This window comes from Gallus gallus, chromosome 4 (assembly GCF_016699485.2).
Source record: "Gallus gallus isolate bGalGal1 chromosome 4, bGalGal1.mat.broiler.GRCg7b, whole genome shotgun sequence".
Lineage (NCBI taxonomy): Eukaryota > Metazoa > Chordata > Aves > Galliformes > Phasianidae > Gallus > Gallus gallus.
Window position 1 is genome coordinate 35391784 of NC_052535.1, and position 23608 is coordinate 35415391.

General features: G+C 35.4%; 1 protein-coding gene across 5 annotated transcripts in view; it reads left to right on the forward strand.

Annotated features, from left to right (window-relative positions):
* CCSER1 (coiled-coil serine rich protein 1) overlaps positions 1-23608 on the forward strand; it is a 624313-nt gene that overhangs the window by 253881 nt on the left and 346824 nt on the right. For all 5 annotated transcript variants that reach the window (XM_004941036.5, XM_004941035.5, XM_040699150.2 and 2 more), the window contains exon 6: positions 8019-8229. In XM_004941036.5, the coding sequence (XP_004941093.1) occupies positions 8019-8229 (211 nt within the window). The remainder of the gene's footprint in view (positions 1-8018; positions 8230-23608) is intronic.

Below are 23608 nucleotides of genomic sequence, written 5' to 3' on the forward strand. Positions count from 1 at the left end.
TAAAACCATTAAAGAGGACAATGAGAAGTATGAGGGATAAATTTGTTTGATCATATACTTTCACCAACATGTAGGTCCATTATGTTGATTCCACTGAAGATAATAAAATAATTTCTTCACTCAAAAAACTATGTTCATAATTGCTTATTATTCTGAGGACTGTGTGAAAATGTAAAGTGCTAATAATTAAATTTAGGACTACTAGATAGAACTTTCTGAACCCACACAGATTTTTAAGTATGTAGTTGTCCTACCAGGCATTCCTTAAGTCAAGCAGGATAAGATGGTATGACCTCTTGGTCCTCTTCCTTCTGGTCCCCCGTATTCACCTGTGATTTGGTCCTCCAGGCATATGCTTTTTTTGCTAATGGAGGAATGTGTGTGTCTGCAACATTATAACCTATAGTGTGATTATTTAGATCTCTATCTGTTCTCAATCACTGATGTAGCCTGAAGCCAGGGAAATTCTGTACCTGAACCCAATCCAGAAAGAGTTCCCTGAGTCACTGTCTTGGGCCGAAGGTGCCTATGGGTTGGGATGCAAAGCAAGCAAGCTGAATGCTGAAGCTACACTAAAATACTTTGTGTATTTCAGTAAATATCAATTAGACTCTTAAAACTGACTGTTTGTTAGGAATCTCTGTTGAAGCTTTCAACCAACTTAAGGTATAATGAGTTGCCTGATTGCTTCACAGAAATTTTCTTAATGCTTAATAGCTTCATCAAAAGACATTATCTTGATTTAGATAGTAGTACTGTCGTTGGGAACTTACTAAATATTTAAAAGCCAAGTCAGACAGGACTCAAAGTGAATGGCTTTGTCTTCTTTCTAAAGGATGAATAGAGTGATGACTTGTACTTATTGGAAAGCAGTCATCGTGTCCATTATCCATCCTAATTTTCCAGGTTTTTTTTTTTAAATACATTTATTAGCCTTCTCAAGCTAAAAGTCTTATGTTACATTCTCAGTTTCTCAAAGCAAATTCCAAGCAGAGAGCAAAGATGAGGAGAAACATTTTTATGTAGAAGGTGGCAATGATAGAACAGATGTATTTTTCTCACCTTCCCAACTTTGTAGAAACTTGCCTGGCACACTTGTATACCTGTCTTCTTTCACTGCTAGATCAAACTTGTGTTATTCTAATCCCAGGTCAGCTGAGTGGGTTAGGTAAGGAGCACATTTGGAGTGAGATTTGGAAAAGATACAGAGTGCCTCTAGCTATGCTCGGACAGTGTCCAACCAGAATTATGTATATTTATGCAGATAGATTTATCCTTAGTCCAGATTAAAGGTAAAGCTTGTTTTGTTTAAATTCCAATCAGAGATGTAATACAAGTTACTGCTTGTTTTATTTATTTATTTATTTATTTATTTTGTATGTAACTAAGCGTGCTCACTCATTTATGTTTTCTTGTTTGTTGTATTACTCTACTTACTACTGCCCTGTTACCACTTGAAATTAAATAAGCCCCACTGGTCTTTTCCAAACAGTTATTTGTTTACACATTATCTGATTACTGCTTTGCACTACATTATCTTATTTGTATCATATTTAAATTTTCGTAATAGATTCCAGGAGGAAGAAAAGGACTAAGATCTCAAGTGTTATGTTTTTGTGTGCTAGATCTGGGAATGTAAACAGAGCTCTTGACTCCTGCAGAGAAAGAAAAGAAATGCTTGATGTGACCTTATATGAGCTATACTTTAGCAAGAGCTGAAAAATTGAAAACTTTTTTTTTTTAATTTGACTCCATATTTCATGATTGCCAAGTTCTAGCCTAAAGGAAATCTTTATGGCTGTGATATAAGCCTTTGAAAGAAAAGGAATTATAATGGAAAAGGCTGACAGTCTTTTAACTTATAGAAACACTTGCTATTATAGTTTGTGTGCACATTCATGTGTGGGTGTGTAGTTTGATAATGACAGATACTGAATATCTTTTTTCCAAATGGCTGACCTTGAAAAGTCGTAGCATCAGAGTACCAGTAAATGATATATGGTTTTAAAAGCTGTAAAATGTCAGACAACATGTACCTTATGACACAGTGCAGTTTAATTTTCTCAGTTGTCATCCCTTTAACTTTTGAAGCATTCTCTGTTAGAACAGAGGTAATATTGAGAAATCGGGTGAGGAGCCTGGACAAGGTGAAGTGTAAAGATCTGATGTCACAAAATGCTAATATGGGTAATTAACGAAGTGTTTATGTTTGGGTTATGTATTCATCTTCTCAGTATTGCAACCCATTCGTGGAACTGAGTGTGGAGTTTGGGAATTTTTATCCTCCTTGACTGGAGTTTGAGAATGCTTAGGTATCTAACAGCAAATTGATATGCTTATCGTGATACTTAGACACATGCCTTCAAAACTTTGTGCCTTGGTACTGCCAAATATAGAGCCTTCCCTTTTTCTGAAATAAATTTATTTTTTTGAATTCTTAAGCATTTAGGATACAGTGCATCTCTAACTAAATTAGAAAAGTAAGAAATTACTCAGAGACTAGGATTCATTTTGGGGTGTATGTAGAAACTGAAAGTAATGTGTCTCGTTATAGGAATAGTAGAGTGTGCTTTGAACTTGGTTTTGAAAGTGTTTGAGGTAGGCAGCTTGTTCTCTAAAAATCAGATATAATTGTTCCTATGTGTATTACATGATCTCAAAATAGTAATTAGTGATTTTTTTTAAAAAAGAGACTCCCTTTCAAACATTTGCCGTTGGTGAGAAACAGGAATTCCAGATGAGAGAAAAAATGTGGATGGAAGGCTATTCACATCTATATGAAAAAAAATTTTAGGTCTGTTTTCCTATAACCTTTGTATCAAGATCATAACATTTTTCTAGTATAAAAGACTATATGTTTCCTGATGGGACACATTATAAACAAGTGAGTTAGGGTGGATTTTTTTTGTTTGTTTTTTTTTTTTGCTGAAATATTTATGAAGATTGAATACATATGCATTTATATATGTGTATGTATGATTTTTATAACTGTACAGATATATAATATGAATATATACACACGTGATGTTTTTAGACATGTATATATAGCATTTCACACTCAAATTGAAGACAAATGATTTAAGACTTTCTCTGAGTTGCTACTTTAGAAGATATGCCCTTGGGGGAGAGAGGAGGTCATCTCAGTTCTTCCCATAAAGACTGGAGTCCTTTGCTCAGCTTGTAGAGCCTTCCTGATGCGTGCAGAGTTACATTTCCCTGTTCTGTTAAGCTGGTATCAAGAAGTGCAGACTCTGTGGGACTTAGGCTAACTCTGATGTAGCAGCATCTTGAGCATTGCTGATGAAAACTAAGAAGATTAAACTCTGTGTAATCTGGGGATCTTTATGTAAGTGAAGTCCAAATTACCATAAGCTCTTCAAAACATTGATTTGTGGATCAGTAAGAAGGGAAAAATAACTTAAACTAGCTCAAGTTGCAAATCTGTGGGTCTTTCTCTTTTACAGTAAAAACCCTTTAAAGATACTTTGGAATAAGAAAACTATTCTTGTTTTACCTTCTTAAGGGAAAGCAGCTTTGAAGCACAGTCATATCTGTTCCTGAGTTAACGCACAGTTACACTGGATTTATAGAGGCTATTAAAATGCTAAGAGTCACTGACTGATTATTTTAATGCTCTCTCACTATTTCATTAAAGATTACTTTCGAAATTGAACTGCTCTGTCTTGGTGGCATTGCCATTTTACTAAATGTGGATATTGTGTCTTATGATTTTTTTTTTAATGCATTCAAAATGAAGAAATGCGTTTATGGTATTCAGTTGGTATGTACAGATAAAACAGAAACAAGGCAGTAAGCTCAGAATGCCACCAAGTTGCACAGGTCTTCACTCTTTATTAAATTTACAAAATTGTAACAAGTTTTTCTTTGGCTTTCAAAATCTTATGATTATGTTAATTGTATTGACATTAAGCTTGCTTTTCTCAGTTACCAGTTGTGGTCCTTGTAGATGTAACATTCAGCTGTACAGTTCCCCAGGCTTCATGTTTACCCTACTTGAGCAATGCGTATTATGTTATTATCCTGTGGTGTTGATCTAGATGCCTAGCCAGCGTTTTAAGTACAACTTCTGTCAGTCTTCGATCTTCATCAAACAGCAAATGAAAATTGCTTGTTATCTGGAAGAAAATTGAGAGCAGCTTCCTCCCAGTCTTCCCAGTTGTAATTAATTTGCCACTCCCCCCATGGTTCATATCAGAGTTTTCTGAAGAAAGTTGGCTTTTCCCTTGCCCAAGAGTCTGGCTGGATTTCAAGCCTCAAGGCAAAGAACTCCACAGCTCTGCTGAGGAATCTGAAGTGACATCTATGTGGGATCATTCTCCAGGACACTTCTACACCACTAACATCCACACAAACTCTACTTGCAACCAAACCATGCCAGGGAATCATTGAAAGAGCAATAATTGGGTTGGGCCAAGATATTTCAGATGTGCTTTAATGCTGTGGCCTTCTGCTGCCTGGGAACATTTTGTGGTACAGTTTGGTTAACTACTAGAGGTACCCCTCTCCAGCCTCAGAGGCACAGTTGTTTGTGAGCAAGCTGGAACAGCCAGTGGTTAGCCCCACTCCCTGCTCCACACTGTCACAGCAAAGGCTCCTCTTCACTGAGCAGCCAGCCCTATGTGCATAACCATTACTCAACAGTAAGCAAATACTGGCCCCAAACTATTCCTCTTTACTCAGTGCAGCCCAGGCAAGCTGAAAACTTGGCCACTCATGATAGGGAAACTTCTAATTTTAGTAAGGTTTTTTTTTCCCTGAAAAATCTCTGCTGTTGCTTTGAGATGAATTGCAGTGGATTACGATAGTAATAGACATTGTTAATGAGGAATTTGATGAAATATCAGTTCTAAAATGAATTTTAGATGAGCTTTTTCCTGCAGCAAGTAAAAGGAGTTGTATCAGATCGTGATTTTCAGAGATAGGTTATACTCTACTCAGGTGATTCAGAGGTACCATGTAATGCAAGCACTCACTGTGTGCCAGCTCTGAACATCCATTTCTCAGTGGCAGCTGACTTAGATTTTGAACTTATGGCTGTGTATTGTGATGTCTTACTATGGCTCTTTTCATGTTTTAGTTCTGTACTTGAAAAGGCAGTCACTTTGTGTGTTGAGCAGTGTGATATTAGCATATAGCCCAATGAAGTCATTGGAAGTATCTTCCTCAATTGAAATTAAGGCTTGCTGAATTTCAAGATTTAGAGTTCACTCTGAAACATTGCATTGTTTCCATGTAGCAGAGGATGATACTTCTCCAGGAGCACTGTTGGTTTGTCTGGTCACATGGGAAGCTGCATATTGCTGTTGATGCCAAATTCTTCCTAGAATGTACTGTAAGAGATGCCTTCATGAAGATGAGGCTTTGGTGGGTCTCACCATGTGAAGATGAAACATTGTTTATAATATTCTGCATCTCCCAGTCTGCAGGCATTGGGCAGGAAGAAAAGAGGACTTTGTTGTTCTGTATTACTCAAATAGTGTGCTTTTTAGGCTTCATAAATTTTATTCAAGTGGAAATTTCAATAGTTTGAAAATGGCTTCTTTTTTATAAACCCCTTAAGGGTGGCTTATATTGTGAAACTTCTGTTAGGAGATGATTTTTCTTTGCATGATTTATACCTGAAGCTTCTTTAATAAAGGCTATGAATCAGTAATGGATTAATATCCCTCTGTCAACTGCACCTTTACCATCTGCTTCAGATTATTATTTTAAAAGACACAAAATATTCAATTCAGAAAGTTGTTTAAATATATTCTAAAAATTAAGATGCTGTAATTTAATTATTGTATCAGAGTGTTGAAAACCCTAGATTAGAAAATTTTATTTCCATTGGCCAGCAGGGCAATCTGTGTCCTTTTCTGGTCAGTTTCTTGACACTCTGTCTCTAATGTACATTGGATAGCGTGCAAAATATATATTAAAAATATATAAAAATAATTCTAGTAGATTTTTTTCCATTTGTTGGCATGGCATTAGGAATCGTTTGTTATAAGAAATCATGTTAATCCCTTTTTGCATGTGGTTATAATGAAACCAAAGTTAACTTGAAAGAATATCGCACTTAGAAAGATGTCTTTGTTCTTCCAGAGGATGCCAGCACTTAAAACTCAGAATCAGTTTTGTTACATGAAAATTCCAATGGAACAGAAAATTGGAAGTATACATTAAATGTATAATCACAGAATCACAGAATTGTAGGAGCTGAAAGGGACTTCTAGAGATCATTGAGTCCAGCCCCCATGCAAAGCAGGCCCCCTACAGCAGGCTACACACATAGGTGTCCAGATGGGTTTTGAATATCTCCAGGGCAGGAGAATCCACAGCCTCCCTGGGCAACCTGTTCCAGTGCTCTGTCACCCTTACTGAGAAGAGGTTCCTTTGCATATTGGTGCAGAATGTCCTATGCTCAAATTTATGGCCATTTCCCCTTGTCCTCTCCCCACAGACCGCTGAAAAGAGGATAATAGTAATAATTGTCCTTACATATGTTAATATCTTTAATTACAATGAATTAACTTAGTATGCATATTGGTGTCATGCATTATTGTTATAGCCCTTTTGTAATTTGCTAGTAGTTAATATAACGTCATTGCAGTGTAGCCACTTTCTCAGGTTTATTCCCCATTGAGGTTTTTCCTTTTTTCCTACTGCTCAAAAATAAAATAGGTGAAACATTGAGGTTGTGGTTACTTTCATGCCAGAAAAATCCTTGGTCGTTTTAATTACATTCTGTTCTATCAAAATGTCAAGTAATCTCTTTTTAAATTTTTTGGTTACTGTACTGTTAAACTTTTGGCTAATTCTGACTGTTTTTGGCTGATTGAATCCGTGACCTCTAGATCATAGAGTCACATAGGTGGTGGGAACCTCTGCAAGTTTCTGGTCCATGCCTCAACTCAAAGCAGGTCCAATTAGAGCAGGTTACTCAAGGCTCTGTCCCATCATGTTATGAGTATCTTTAAGGATGGAGGTCCCATACCTTCTCTGGTTCCCCATTCATGTGTTTGACAGCCCTCATGGCAATAAGTGAATAAATAAATAACATGATCCCTAATTGATTTCCTGTATTCTGACTTCCATCGATTCCCTTTCATCCTGTTTCTGTGCAGTCCCAAAGATTGTCTGGTTCCATCATATCTGAACCCTCTCACTGTGGATATTGATTGGTCCAGTGAGACTCTCTTTTCTTTCTCTTCGGAAAACTGAGTGGCCTTTTAGCCTTTTCTCTTAACTTGCGTGCTCTAGTACCTTGTTGGTCTTGTTGATCTGTGCTAGACAATCTCCAGCATAGCAAAGTCTGATGCATGCTCTGATATTAAAGGAAGATAATATGTACACAAAACAGGATTTCAGGTGTAAAAAGCAAAATACTGGTATTCCTTCTAAATCTTTCAAAATCTTTCTGTTGTCTTTAGTGGATTCTCAACAACAGCTTAATGTTTTGTTTTGTGTTCTGCTTAAATACCTTCACTGGTAACTAAACTTCAGAGAGAGTACAGATCAATTAAATTTCAAATTTCAGTTTACAGAAGATTATGTTCATCTTGTATCACTGGTCCAGCCTAGAAGAGAGTATTTTCTTTAGTGATTTTCCTTTCTTTCTGAGTTTCTAAGTCAAAGCATACAAAAGAATGTGATTTAGCTTTTCAAAGTGCATACAAATTATGTGATTATTCATTTTTTCATAAAGCAGAACTGAAAAATAATAGAGTCATAGCAGCCTTGCCCATAGGATATTTTGTTTCAAAACGCCTTTCTTCTGAAGAGCTTGGGATAGCATGGTCCTAATTCCTGTAGGAAGTAGTGAATTTCTAAGTGCATATTTTATTGCTAACACCATATGGCCTTATGTATATATAAGGCCATTCATGCTAGCAGGCTCAAAAAGTGAATGCGTAATGTGTCTTTTAACATTACTTCTGTTAAAGCATAACAATTGCTGTGTTCTTTATTTTCATTCTCATTTCAGTGTTGATCTTTCTATTTTCTCTTTTAAGGAACCTCTCTTTGAAACTGTCGAAGGAGGTAGAACAAGGAGAAGCCAGGTACCCCCGTATTAGCCAGCTGGCTGGCAGCCCATCCGTGGAGTGGCCTTTTACTGGTCTGGAAGAAGGCGGAGGCATTGAATCTTTGCCCTTCAGACTGATGCTGCAAGATTGCACAGCTGTAAAGACATTGCTACTGAAAATGAAGAGGGTTCTTCAGGAGGTAATTGCCCACTCATTTGTTAAATTAATAGCTTTCTGCATTAATGAGCTAAGCAGCAAAAGAAGGTCAGAAGAGTTTATGAACTCGATGTCTCATAATATGTTTTGAATATATGAAATTGATGCAGAAATATAAATAGTTCTGCCCCAGTGTGGCTAAAGTCAGAAAGTTTATACAGTAACAGAGTTTAACAGATGCTGCCATCTTGGTGTGCAGAGAATAAAGCTGCTCTTGAGCTTTCACGTAAAAGGTGGTGGATTGATTTAGATCAAAACAAATTGTATTGTCTTCCTCTCTTATTTTGGGGCTTTACAGTTCTCTTAATGCATTTGTTAATCGGTATGTAGTCACATGCAGTTTATTCAGAGAAGAGATGCAAAAGGAAAAATTGTTCAAAGTAGAAGTACTAATCCTAAAGGTTACTCTCTTGGCTTTATAAATGGCAGATAAACTCAGATTTCATAGTTCATTATATCAATTTTAAGAGTGTTGACTTGTCCTGTTCTGCTACATTCTTCTGCCTCTCATGTAGACTGCTGGTGTTACTTTGAAAATCATCTTTTACACTGTTCAGGATTTTAGAATAAATCAAATTATTTTTGTGGGTTTTTTTTTTTTTTTTTTTTTTTTTTTACAATTTCCAGCTGTGAAAATTTGACTCAGATAAGTTTATGGCAGGTTTTCATCTTGATGTCAGTGCAGTAGAGCATGCTTGTTCTTTGATATCTACGTATTTTATTTGTATCATTCATAGACTTTGTAGAATAGCTTGGGTTCAGAGGGTTCTAGGCAGATGCAAACAGTCTGCTCAAAGCAAGGATGCCTTAAAATAGGTTGCTCAGAGCCTTGCCTATTTTACTCTTCAGTATGTTAATGGGGGTACCTTAATGGGGCTTCCATAGCCTCTTGGGCAGCCATGCCAATATTTAACTGCATCATTGCAAACTTGTTACTTAAGATATATTCAGAATTTCCACTGACGCAACTTCATGTGAGGAAGTGACATTTACCTGAGACACTTAAAGGAAGCTTTGATAAGTTCTTTTTTTTTTTTCCTCAGTATTCACTTCCTAATCGTCTGTATCTAAGGTCAACCAATTGTTTTCGTGTCTGAAGATTGTTTATCAGCAGTTTAGCCATAGTAATTGTGCATTAGCCCTCCTAAATGGCATATTTCTTCGGGGTGCTGAGACCTATGCCTTTCACTTTTCCTCAATTCACAAGGAACTTTATGCTATTGAACTTCCCAGTGGACTTCTGTTTTGCTGAATACAGAACTGAAATAATTAATTCTCAATCAGTTCTTGCTCATATAATGTAGGGATATGGAGTGGATTTAAAAGTTCCTGTCCACTGAGCAGGATTTGTAACCACATTAAAAATGCAAATAAATATTAAGGATTATAATATTACAAGACATCAGTTGTACTTCATCTGGTTACATTGGTAGCATATTGTGTGACTGTTATGTTTTGCTTAAAATCATTCATTTTTAACTTAAAGGTAAGGATAACCATTTTGTTTTTGACTAACAAGTTCCATTACACTTGCTTCTGACTCTACTGAGATTTTCTATATGACAGTATGTTGTACTTTCTAGAACTTTATATTTAAAAGCATTCACCGCATGATTTCCACAAAAGGAATTCAAGATATTTAATATACCTGAGTTACTGACACCTTCTTATGTAATTCATACTGATTTAATTTTTTTTCTTATTCACTGAATATCTCACTTCTTCCTTTTTACCATATAATTTCTGTCTTCCCTTCTGACTATAATACAATGCAAAACGTATTCCTATCTCTCCTTTTCTTTTTGTCTTGCCTTCCTTATGAAATCAGAACAGCCTTTTACTAATTCCACAGTTGGATATTGTGAATATGCTGTGCATATATAATAAATACACACTGCAATTTATCTCCCTATTTTTTTCAGCACTTTTGAGGTGCTGAATAATGATTTTGAGGTAGAATATCTTATAGTAGTATGGATTGTTCCAGTACACAGCTGAAGCAAAATCTGATTTGGTTAGAATGAATTGATCAATCTGTTGATTATCTAAAACTCATTTTGCTGCCTTGAGATGTTATTTGTATCTTGGTTGTTTTTGTTGTTGCTTTAAAATAAATAAATAAATGAGTGACCTCTAATAATAGCAGTGATAGCTATATAGTGAAATAATAGCAGAAATAATATGAGGAATGCTGCAAAATAGCATCATTGCTTACATTTCATATCTCTGTAAAAAGCAAACCCGTACATTATACAGAGGGCATCACCCTTGGTATAACTGTAGGAGAGCAGTAACAATGAAATGCGCACAAAAAATGTTATAAACACACTAAAGTTTTAGGAAATGAGCCAAAAATTGAGTATGATTCAAGAGAATATAAGTAGCCTGGTTTGAATGGTATAAGCAACTAAAGAAGAGATGACTTTGAAAGGTATAAAAAAATTGGTATTGGAGTGACACAACTTTATTATCTTCAGAAATAAAGGCATTTATATACTTATGTCACCTTTAAATTATTAGTGGAGGATTCCAGGAAAATATAATTCCATCAAATTGAAACATTTGATGGAAGAATCTGACAAATAATTCATCTGAGCATATGTGGCAAGCAGTTTCCATGGAGAAGGCATCTTACTTCCATTCTAATTAGATGTAATTTCTTTTTCCAAAAAGCACTTCCGCCCCAACCAATACTATAAATCAAACTCAGTGCAGTACAGAATTAAAACACAGAAAAGAAAAATTTGTTCCTTATCTTTGATTTTATTTGTAAAATACAAGTATTTTTAGTCTTAGGCAAACACAGTCTCTGGCAGGTTTATGCAGTATAGAAGTGAAATATTTACACTTGTAATGTAAATGATTATTACAAAAATACATATAATTATTTTTAGAATTAATAGTACATCACGTGTTTTCATCCACTTTTAAAAATATGAAATCATATGGTCTGTACTTGAAAAATGGTACAATTTATCAGAAGAAAAGCTGCAGTTTTTCTCTTTTATAGCTGACGTTATCCAGCTATAGAACAAATTACAGGAGTGTATACCTCTGTATTGAACACCTGCTTCTGACTACTAATCATGATATGCCAAAATGTAGTACTAGTTAAATAAAATATATAATTATTTTGTTGTTGCTGTTGTTTGTAATTGAGCAATCGATATCAAAAACGTGAATGCAATATATGCTGTACTTGTCGCAGATTTATAAAGCTGTGAGTTTAGCTTGTTATTAGTCTTTTTATGAGAAGGGAAATTGACGACATGGCAGTAACTTGCAAGATTGAGAATGTAATTAGGTAACGTATTTAGTAAAAGACTAATGAGTGATTGTTCGATTAAAAGAATTAATTTCAAATTTCAATGAAGAAGCCTTGAAAATGTCAACTTATAATTCTCTGCATCTTTGGCTATGTAAGTCTCATAAATGTTTTGAGAACTTTACTGAACAAAGCTGAAGATAGGCTGGAGAACCGGGACACAAGGAAACTCTGAATCCATTCAGCAGCTTTATTGTGGATGTTCTATTTCTGACAGGGAATTTTGTAATAAGAGGGCTAGCCAGTACCTGGGACCTGCAAAGTTAAAAAAGTATTTTGAAAAAGCATTACCAGAGATTAGCAACACAGCTTGATAAAAGCCATTTCAGAATATAAGACGATATAGGCTGTCATGCAGCCCGTCTGTGATTTGCAGATATTTCTTGGTCTCCCTTTTCTTTCCATTTCAGACTATTGAACTACTTTTTGTTTGCTTGTTAATTTGCTTGTTTGTTTGTTTTGTCCTCATGGTGTCTACCTGGTGTTAACCTTTTTTCAGTAATAATTCCCCCCATTCAAAAATAAAAATTGGTAGGTTTGTCCTCCCTAAGAGTGTAGATTGTTTGTTAGTTATTGCTATTAACACTTATAAATATATAATTATATATATGTAATAACTTTACCAAACTGCATAGGCTGCTCTGAAAGTAATACTTCCTATTTATTTCCATGGAAACTACAAGAGATACAAAGAGCACTATAACACTATTTGATAGAGCAAATTCTCAGCTACAAAACGCTACTTTTCAACACAGCCGCTACCACTGGCTATGCATTTTTGCCAGCAATTAACAAGAATCTGCATGCCATGCTCATAACAGTCTGCATCAGTGGAGGTGACTCACTGTCACCACTGCTCAAATGTATTGCGTACCACCTCACTGTACTCACATCCGCTGTTTGGTCTTCATAAAAGTTCTGCAAGCATCAATGAATATTGATGCGAGCAATTTTTTCTGCATGGAGGAATTCAATTCTACACATTTGCTTCATATGCACTTCCGTGTCAGGCACCATTTTGTCAGGCTGCTCCTCTGTTGCCATCTGCCACATGACTACAAAGTGTAATGGAATATTGGTAGGAAGGTTCAATCTCTACTGCCATACCACCAACACTCGCCTCTGATGCCATGGGCCAAAATAATAAAACAGAAGGCATTACTTTCGGATCAGCCCTTGTATATATTTTTTTCTATGTCAAATGAAACTTGGGATATTTCCATCTATTACCTTTTAATGGTTTGAGCAATAGCTAACAGAGAGAATATCAAAGGGTGGCTAATTGGGAGGACATTTAAGGGCTTGGCTTTCTTCAAATCATTGATGGAACGTTTCAGGCAGAGACGCATGGAAGACAGCTATTTGCACTTTTATGCCTAGCAAGAGAGTGTCTTTATGCTGAAATCATCATGGTGAAAAAAAATATGACTGTTTTGGGAAGGAATCAGTTTAGTCAGTGGTGATGGGCTGCTGTTGAAAGTTTAGATGTTGAGTGCATTGATTAATTTGGGCTGAAACTGAATGTCCCAGCTTAAAGAAAACTTGCCAACATTTATGTTTGTTTCTACACATCATGTGTTACCTATATGCTTTATGATATAAATAGATTTTCAACATATAATTATACTTCTGTATATTTTTACAAGGGTATCAAAACTGACCATATTGGCTGCTAATCTTGAAAATTAAGATACTTTGTCAATGTTTTTGTGTAATTTTGAATATAAATTATTCAGTGCTATGCCAGGATTCTTTCACAGCTCTGCAAAACACTATGCAGGCCATGGAGCTTTAGAAATTGAAGCTAATTGCTACTATTAGCAGCAGGAATAAGTCACTCTGGACATATATTGCATTCTGTGTTTTACTAATTAATCATTTATTTTACTGAGGGAAATTGCAGCTGTCTGTGGCTATCATTAAAATGTAATGTGCCCAATACAGTGTTTTTAGATTGTGTTTGAAAAATTAGAACTTTGCAAAATTATGTCAGGATGACTGTGAGAAAGGCTATGACACTTGTCTGAGATTTGGGGGACAAAGTCAAACCATTCAGTCTGCAATTAGCCTGTCAGATATTACTGGCTATATTACTTCTCCCCGTGCATCTTTCACCTCATCAGTGAAATAAGCATAATTATAGTGTCCTTTTTTACACTGCACTTGCAGTCTACTAATGGAAAACAGTAAAAGATAGCTGAGAGTTGTTTGCAATATTTTGCAGTCTTATTACCAGGAAATATAGAATAGGCCTTGGACTATGTTTTTTTAAGGATATTAAAGTATTTTCTGCAGTGCACTATGAAATGTACTGTGTTTACTGATATTGTTTGTTAGCCACTTTGGAAGCAATTGCAAGTGCAGTAAACTATAAAATACTGCAGATTTACTTCCCTTAAATAAGTCTGTAATTAACCAGTGTAGCATTACTGATGTATTCAACAACTGCACTTAATGCAGTCCCTTTTATCAAGTAATTAATGCTGGAAATTATTAATTCCTTCATTTCATGGTTTGTTGACATTGCATATACCCATATATTTAAATAACAAATGATAAAAATGTACTAGATTAAGTGAGAGGATTTAACTTTATCATATTAAATGACTTTTTAACTTGCAAATATCCACTGACATAGCCTTGTCCAGCTGCTTGCAAAGAGAGAGCAGAAGCAGCTGTATATTCTGGTACCTTATCTCAGGGTAGCTGGTGATATTGGAAGCCAGTGGAGATAGTTGGATGTTCTCTTTGGCAGCAAAGATACTGTATTTTAAGATAATCCATTAAAAGTTATTTAATATTAACAAATATAGCCAATATTTGTTGTTTTTTATTTTGCTAGACATTCTTAAAATATTTTGTAGGATACCTGCTTTAGCAGGGAGGTTGGACTCCATGTTCTCTTGGGGTCCTTTCCAACTCCTGCAATTCTGTGATTATGTGAAAGTACAAGTAAACAAGTATAGCATTCTTTTTCTGCCTAAATTTTTAAGGCAAGTTATGGAGGGCAAGTACTGTCTCCAACATTGACATGTCTGCTGAATCTAACATAGGTAGTATTCTGGAATAGGTGATAATATTGTAAATCCAGTCCCAATCCTGTAGTGTTTTTTAGCTGAATAATTTTAGTTCAAATAACAAAAAAAGTGCTAGAAGACCAGCATACTATTTCAGTGCAAGTAATGCTGATTTCAGTGTGTGCAAAGTTGAAATTCTCTTGAAATTGTTAACCATTGTCTGATGGTACATGGGAAAACCATTTACCTGGCAAATCAGGGCATGTTTTTCATTGATTCATTTAGGAGGCCTCGTGATAGAGGTTGAGCAATTCTGAGAGAGAGTGGAAGGGTTAAGATGAATGTTCCATATGCCTGTATGTACTTTTCTCCTGACCATGTTCATTTGCTGACAAACTAATGAATGTGAGGTTACAGACAGAATGTGGCACGCAGCTCTGGTCACACTAGTCTTGGCTGTATGAAGTGGTCCTCTGAAATGATCCAACGTGGTGACCAATTCATGCTCACATTCATTATGAATTTCTTCTGCAGGCCACATTCAGAGTGCTTTTGAACCACGTTTGAGATGAATTTCAAATGAATGCACTTTTAAATTCGTTAATATTGAAAACGGAAAATTTGTTCTCCCTCTTTATGTTCTGTTTGTTCCATTGCTTACCTAATGGCTTAATCTTTGTAGACTACTTTTGTCTATGTCATGCAGCCTTATTAAAGCCAGTATGAAGACTCACCATGAAGCTCCTTGTTCTCCCACATGCACAGATCATATTGGTGCAGATGTTTAATCCATGTTTTTAGCAGGCAAGTGAATAGCTTCTTTTTTGGATTTTGACATTAAATACCTCCCATGGTTCCCCAAATGACACATTTTCATGACGCTGTGATGCGCTTCAGTTAAGTATTAATTTGCATAGTGCACTGTACCAGCATCCTCAGCTAGCAAGACATAACAGCACCTTACAGAGTAGCATGAGAAATACCAACCACATTAATATATAATTTCACAACATCAGCAGTTCTGTGCAATTTGTGATGAACTTGTGGCTAAAGGCCATAAAGTTATAAAGCTAAAAAAAAATCAGAGTCGTTTTCCCATTAAGTACTTGAGTTTGATCAATTGCTGTGGGTCAGTCAGCTAAATCCCATCTGACCCTCCATGGCAATGTAGCTGATCACACCAGTTATATTTTCTGATACATCTGCAAATATTGAAATGTGCATTGCTAGATAATGAGCAAGCAATGAAAGCAATTCAGAATGTGTGTAGAATAAACTGATTATGTTCAGTCGTTAGAAAGAGCTCATGAGTTATTTTTAGGTAAATAGCACATTTAGTACAGGTTTTAGGGTTTCCAGAAAGAAAACAATGTTCACAGTTTTCAATGAATTACCCATTTGTACCCAAGATACACAATAATGTAATTTCCTATAAATTTACTGAGGTCATAATGAAAAGTAAAATGAAAATGAAAAATAAATTGAGTTGATATGAAAATAGCAATTTGTCAAACAGCTTTTCCAAAGAGGCATTTATTATGAGACTTACTGATGGTGCCATTAAGCTGAAGTCCAGTAGGTTAAAATCAAAAAGATTTTCCTAGTTGAAACAGTTTGTCAACTTCTGAAGTTTCTCTAAGATTTTTTCTTCCTCCCAGTAAGTTTCAGAGACCTCCTGATATGTAAAAATATCTGGTTATACAGACAAAGTAAAATTGATACTGAGCAACTACTGCCATAAATGGAAGTACAGCAAAAAAAGAAATGCGATAGAGGAAAAGGTTGGCCTAATTTTTAGGGAACAGAATGCCAACTGTGCATGTATAGCTACCCATTTGTATATTTGTGTTTGTGGCTTATAGATGCTTTGGAAGAATTTAATTTTCATCTCTTAATTAATTACACCTTAAGCTTGATAAGCCAAAGTTTATGAAACAAGCCCTAGTGTAATTTCATGAGAAATTCTCACAGTTCGCAGCATGGATCTTGGTGTTCTGTGCTGCAGATTTATTTATTGTTTTCTTTATACAGTGAATACCTTTATTTTTTAGCCCAGGTTATCAGAACAGTGCTTATCATTTTTGTAGAGGAATAAAGAAAATATATAAAAATTGTTGGTCTACCATGCTTACATAAATTCACTATTTTGATCATGGTAATAGTGAGGATTCTTTGCAGTCTGGCTTGACTTCATTTCACAAAGATAACAGGTGACACGATGATTCTCAGTGACAGAAACTTTTATAGGAAGAGGGTTTAGAAATCGCATGTCAGGGACATATCATACACCTGTTTTTATAATTGTCCACATAGGTCCATGTTTCTTATGAACACACAGTGTATAGAAAGAGGAAGTGCATATTGCCAACAGTCTATTTCTCTCCTTTGTATGTTTTAGTCTTATAAATACAGTTCTCTGCCTGTGGTCAAAACCTCACCTAGATGTGAAATAGCAGAGGTGTCCGCTACATCATACTGCTGGTACTTGGTGCCTTCTCAGAAAGATAATCTTTGCATCTTTCTTTTTCCTTAGTTTTCACATTCACTGTAAGTCCGCCTTACAGAAACAGTCATCCCTGAGACTGAACGCTCACAGATGAAGAATGCAAAGTTATCTTATGCTTAGAGTTGTTATTATTTTTTAAATTAAATTGAAAACTTTCCTCTGTTTTCACTTGTGGACTCAGTAATTTTGGGGAGCTGTCAGGTAAAAGCATATGCTACGTGAAGATATTCTATCTAGGAACGAAGATATGCTCAAAAATAACTGACCTTAGCTCAGTGGAAACTGCATATCAGAAGCCAACTAAACAGGGATACAGCTTGACAACAATGACTTCTCTTACCCTTTTTAAGCAGGATTGAGGTAACTAGAATGAATGTCTGACCAAGGATCACTTACATTCTAGGATTTTTATTTCACACATGTGGCTCTATTTCTCCTGCTCATATTGGTCAAGTCATTGTTGATCCTTTTGTATGAGGAAAACACCTCTTAGGTCACATCTACAAAATGTTTCTGTAGAAAAAGAGAGCCAGGTTTCTATTACTTGCCACCTATGCAAAATGTCTTCTAACACTGCTCGTCACTTGATTTAAACTTTCTTATGAATTTAGCTCTGTATTGAAATGCATTGTTCTCATTTTTTCTTTTAACAAGACCAGTATATAAATAGATGCGTAGTGAATGTTCAGGAGCATATTAGTTGAATGATGAATTTTATCTTTTATCTCATCTAGCTTTGCCTTCACCATGGTAACAATTTAGAGTTTCATTCCATTTTCTATAGAACAAAGACAGAAATGAACCTTTTTGAAATGCTGACAACTGAAAATAAGTATTCTTATAGAGCTGTTTCAGTGTTTCAGAACAATCAAAATCGTCATAGACATAAACTTATTTTCCACTCATATCTGCTTTTGGGGAAATGCAGTACCGACAGTGATTAATAGCTTTATTCATCTGTGTCATTCAGGAAGGCATTCTGTTCAAGGTACGCCAAAAAAAACCTTCATTGCATCCATCTTGTTTTTAATATAAAATTTCAAGTTCTTGCTGTGCTTTAACATATGGTTGTGCAAAGGAGGCAAAGACACAAAAATAGGAACAGGAGAAAATCAGTGAATTAAGAACTGAATGTGTGCAATAGAATGCTTCTCTGGAAAGGCAGTTGTTTGAGCTAGTCTGGCACCCTGACAGGCCTGCTTCTGTATTTGCTGTTTGCTGAAGCAAGTAATTTATCCTGACAGTAACTTTGCCAGCACTGCAAGAATGCTATTTCACTAAGATTAACAGCTTCGCCCTTGTTTCTAAGAACAAATATGCTTTATTCCTTGTTTTCGGATCTCCTTGTCATCTGTCTTACTGATCTTGCTGTGTTTTCAGTATGCATTTTTTTAGGAAGAGGTGTTTTTGTTTTTTTGTTTGTTTGTTTGTTTTGTTTTGTTTTTAATGTAATAAAAAATGTAATGTCCAATAACTGGGCTTTTTAGCTTTTTTAAAGTCTTCTTTTTTGTTTTTATTTACACATGGCAACTTTGAACCTCTCGTTTACTACCCTACTTACTGCCAGTGTTAAGACTTCTATCATTTTCACATATATTGAGAACTAATTTTTTTCTCTTTACTGATACATTTCCATGTAAGAATGTGCAAACTTCAATCACAACAGGAAGCAAGAACACAAAGACCTGAGATAGAGTTAGGGTCCCAGGCAGCTTACGGAGCAAAAATTTGAAGCATTAGTTTACTGACTAATGAAATTCTCAAATTATCCCTGTAAAATATTGTATTTCAGTGAGATGTATACAAATGTACCAAGGTCTGAAAAGTGTAATGTTTAAGTGATCCATTTCATCTTCACATTTGCAATTAATATGCAAGAGTCTTCCTCAAGCCACAGACTGAGTAATCAAAATCTGCAGTGCTTGAAAGCAGTGCAAGTTTGTCTGCCGTGTGCCTTGTCCTGTGTGTGCCAAGACAGTTAGAAAAAACAATCAGGAAACCCAAAAGCAAAGAAAACAATTACATAGCCTGCTTTGAAAATCTGCATTTATGCAGATTAGCAGGAGTTTTACAACAATGGTCTCAATTGTGGTTGTAATAAGCTGCTGTGACACCTGGGAATTTTGCTACGGTCTTCATGTCAGACTAGCTGAATGGTACCTAAAATGAATAGAAAATGAAGTGCATAGCACAGGAGAAAGTGTACAGTGGAAATTCTGTAAGTATGCTTTGGCCCATGATATAATTCAAGCTCTTCTTCTTCATCACTGCTGAAGTACCAAGTTGACTCAACTGTGTTTGAAGAAAAAAATATGTTAGAAGTGGAGAAGAAGAAGAAGAAAAGAATTTATGTAATGTACAGTACTTATTCTAAGTTAGGAGGATGCTTGTAGTGAAATAGTGAGAATTAATGAACTGGATGGAGACACTCCTTGTGCAACGACCACCTAGTAGGCCCTGTAGTTGGATCAATCATGGAAGCTGGACCATGACATGAAATAACTGAAGTGAGGCGCAGTAAGCACTTGCACTTAGGAAATCTCTCACCTCCACTCTTGTATCTATACCAAATGCACAGACTGACTGTTCTGGTAATGGTGACTTTTTTTGCATGTATCGTTAGATAATGGACTTAAACCAATGACTGTGGTGCTTCAAACTTCTGCTGTAGTAGGCAAGAAAAAGTCATGACTGTATTAATATGCAGTTATTGTCATTTAGCTGCTAAATACTTTCTGTCCTCCCCTTTAAGTACTTCAAAAAACCACTGAAGACCTAATTTAAATTGAGAGCTAAGCATCTTAACAGTTTGACACACACAAGGTTGTTGTAAGCAAAGAGATGCTTCTGTGTCTGCTTGGTGCTGAGTGGTGGTTCATTTATAACTCTGTTCTGTGCATGCTAGCAATGAATAGTGCAGTCATTACTTCTATTTTTAAAATTTTGATGTATTTTCATTTGTATATGTATATTGTGATATTTTATTCTACCTGTTACAAAAGTAATCTCTACCTGTAGCTGGAATAATTATTTTCATGCTTTAATGAACTCTTCAGACCTTCTCAAGCCATATCAATACCTGAAGTTTGGTGTATTCAAAAACTACATTCGTGGTATCTCTTACCTGTACTTCCAATGCACCCTTGTAATACCAGTTTGGACAAAGGGCACATTAAATGTGCTGTCAGAAATATGGATGATGCTCTTCTTCGCCTGTGTTTTACATCTGCTCTTTAAACATTCCTCCTTTTTTTTCTTTTTTTTTTCTCATGAATGCTGTTAAATGTTGTGAATATTTGCAAATATTTTGTGAACTTGGCATGATGCCAGTATTTTTCTTTTACTTCACCACTGCATAGAGTAAATTAATTTGTCTTAAATTTCTGCTGCTGTCACTGACCTCTGCATGTAGTTATCAGTTTTTGTTATGTCCATTTCTTTTCCAGTAACTATCTGATGCATAAAAGGTCAATTCAAATCTTTTCATTAATCTTGTTAGATACAATTGAGAGTAGACTCCAGAAGAGTCTTTTCATCTCCTGTTTAATAAATATTATGGGGTTTAATGTAGAATGATAACCCTTTGTTAAGGTTCTCTCATCTCCAAAATAACTACAATACTCTACAGGAACTGCAGAATTTCATATGATTCAAAAGACCTCATAAAAAATTACGGTAATGCCATATACTGCTTTTTTGTGTGTGTTCTCATCTTTGATTTTTTAAAGACAAAATCAGATCAATTATTAGGGCTGTACAGCTCTGTGTTCAAGGCATATGCATGTCTGTTTGCCTAATAATACCACACTTATTTAAAATCTTGTCTTTCTTTTTTTTTTTCAGGTCACATTGCTTTTTTTTTTCCTTCTTTATACAGATTCCCATGTCAATTACTTCTGAAGGAAAAAAGTGTGATTTTAAAGGTAGCCAGTGTGTGCATGCATGTAAAATGATTTTTGGAAATAAGAAGAACTTTGTCTTAAGTTCCAGTAAAAGTGAGATAAAGGTTGTTGTATGCATTCTGACTTTAATTTATAGCTTCAGATTAAGACATGTTTTTATGCCCAACCTTCATAAATTTTATCCCTACCTGAAAAATTAGCTGTCTTTTTGTACTATTACTTTTTCAGTAGGGTGGATTAATCTGATGCTAATTAGAAGAAGCAGTAGAACTGAGAAGAACAAACAAACGCAGATTTGGAAAGGAGGAAGAAAAAATATAGTAAGCAGAGAAATGAAGGTTTTGGTGATTACTTGATCACTGGTTTCTTGATGGGAATAGATTTTATTAGTGAAATATGTTTGTGTGGGAGTTGAGCAAGCTGCATGTAAAGCTTCCAAGAATCGTTTTTAAATTAAACATTTTTGATAGATTTACCTGTTTAATGACTGTTAAGCTATGTCTGATGCTAAATGCCTTCAGAGAGCAGAAGCTCCTTTAGAAATGATATAGCGGATGGTAAGTGCTTAATGATTTCATCCACTGAGCTACTGCTTCTTTCTCTTTCAAAAATTCTAACAAATGTTACCTGTAGTCTTAGTTTTTCACTCTGAAAAAGATGATAGAAACCCAGGAGATTTTCATCTGATGCTTTCTCGTTCTCTCATATAAAATAGATTTTTCTCTACATGCGGTTTATGGAAGATCAATTGGGGTAGTGTCAGTCTTTCAGCACATGTCAACATAAGCAGCAACTGCTAACTGCTCTTCTTAGAGGAAGCCCATTGAAGAATTGATGTCTCATTTCCTGACTTCCTGCACTACTTCTTTTCTTTTTTTTTTTTTCTATCTAAGAAAGAAAAGGGACAAGAAAGAAACTACTACAGGTCTTCAAAGTGAGAATCTCATTTCCTATCTTGTGCTTGTTCTGCTTCTCTGACTGCAAGTCTGTATAACTAAACCTCTTGATATATAGCTTCAGTGCGTCTTTGGCAGGAAGGAGAATTTACTGGGCAGCCACCAAGGGAGTCATTAGACCAGAACAATTTTTGGATAGGACAAGTAAGGTTGTAGGAGGAAGTAATTTATTCTTCTACGTTGCTCAGAGTGCACCAGCAAAATCTGACCTCCTTCGTAGGCTTCTGTGTACAACCTGCTTTTATTTTCAACGTAGGCAACATTTACTAGCATGGGAGTCACTTGAAAACACCTAGAAGGACTAATTTTTTTTCAAATGTACCTTTGAAAGTGTACTGTAAATATACTTATGAGATGTTGTAGTGTCTCTGAGAATGATAATCTGAGATTTGTCACATACAGGTTTACCTTTAAATACTAAAGAATATATGAGCTAGAACAGACAACTAAGTTGACAGCTCTTTCTACAAGGAGGGCTAGCATTTATGAATGACAGTTGTCCTACATATATTTCCAAATGACGAGCCTTTCAAATTTGTTCCTGCCTGATGCTCGCACAGACATTTTCTGGTACATAGAAGTACATTTGCAGATTTCAGAGCCAAGCAAGCTTCACAGCATTACAGACCAAACCAGACACTGTTGCTGAACATAGAGGAGGATTAAATTATCCTTTTAAAAACTTCTGTCAGTTATTATACATCATGGCAAGCTTCAATATTAGGTTGGAATTTATTGGAATTAAAACAGAATATAGTGAAGCTAACCTCTTTAACTGGAATACTACTTTTAAAAAAGTTCTAAGAAAAGACCTAAAGTTGGCAAAGTATATCCTTTTCAGTTTAGAGAATAATTGATAGCCTTAAAATGTGTCTTATCTTGCAAAAAATAATCTTTATGCTAATGGACATTCCTTATAATATTGCCTATAGGTAATTAGAAATTATGAAAGAGGGCAGGAGACCTTGAGTTCACATTAATAAAGTAGTAAGGAGAGGGAGGATAGTGAATAGCTAATGTGTACTGCTGTCTGCCAGACAATATGAGAGATTATTGAAAGGATATTTAATTTTGATACTAAATCAAAACTGTGCTAGGAAATGGAAGACAATTTTTTTTTTAAGTGGTTAAAATTACATCTTCTGTTTTTAATGATAAGTTCAAGAGTAGTAAAGGCTCTTTTTATAGCTGCTTCCCTCGCTGTGTCTTCTAAAGGTGTGGGTTTGCTTTTCAATATGATATACTATAGTTTCTATGTATCAGAGAGAATGAAGAGGAAAATTCCCTCGTACATGTGAGGGGAAAATAAATGTTGGAGGTACTGGATAGGAGTATAAGCTTTAAAAACTGAAAATTTAAAATATCCATTGGTGTCTGGCTTTAAGGAATAGAAGTCATCCCTCTTGAAGCAGTTTTCTAAAGTGTACAGGGGAAGAAAATAAGAATATGAGAGCTGAAAGACTGTTCAAAGCATTATGAAGGTATAACATGAACTTATATGAGTTTGGTGGGATGGTTTGTTTATATTCAGACATGACACTATGAGTTCTAAGAAATAATGTTAAGGATGGCAGTGTGCATCCTCAAGCTTTTATGATTTGAATTCTGAAACTAAAAGATAACATTGTATAGAATTGAATGACACTGATACTTTGC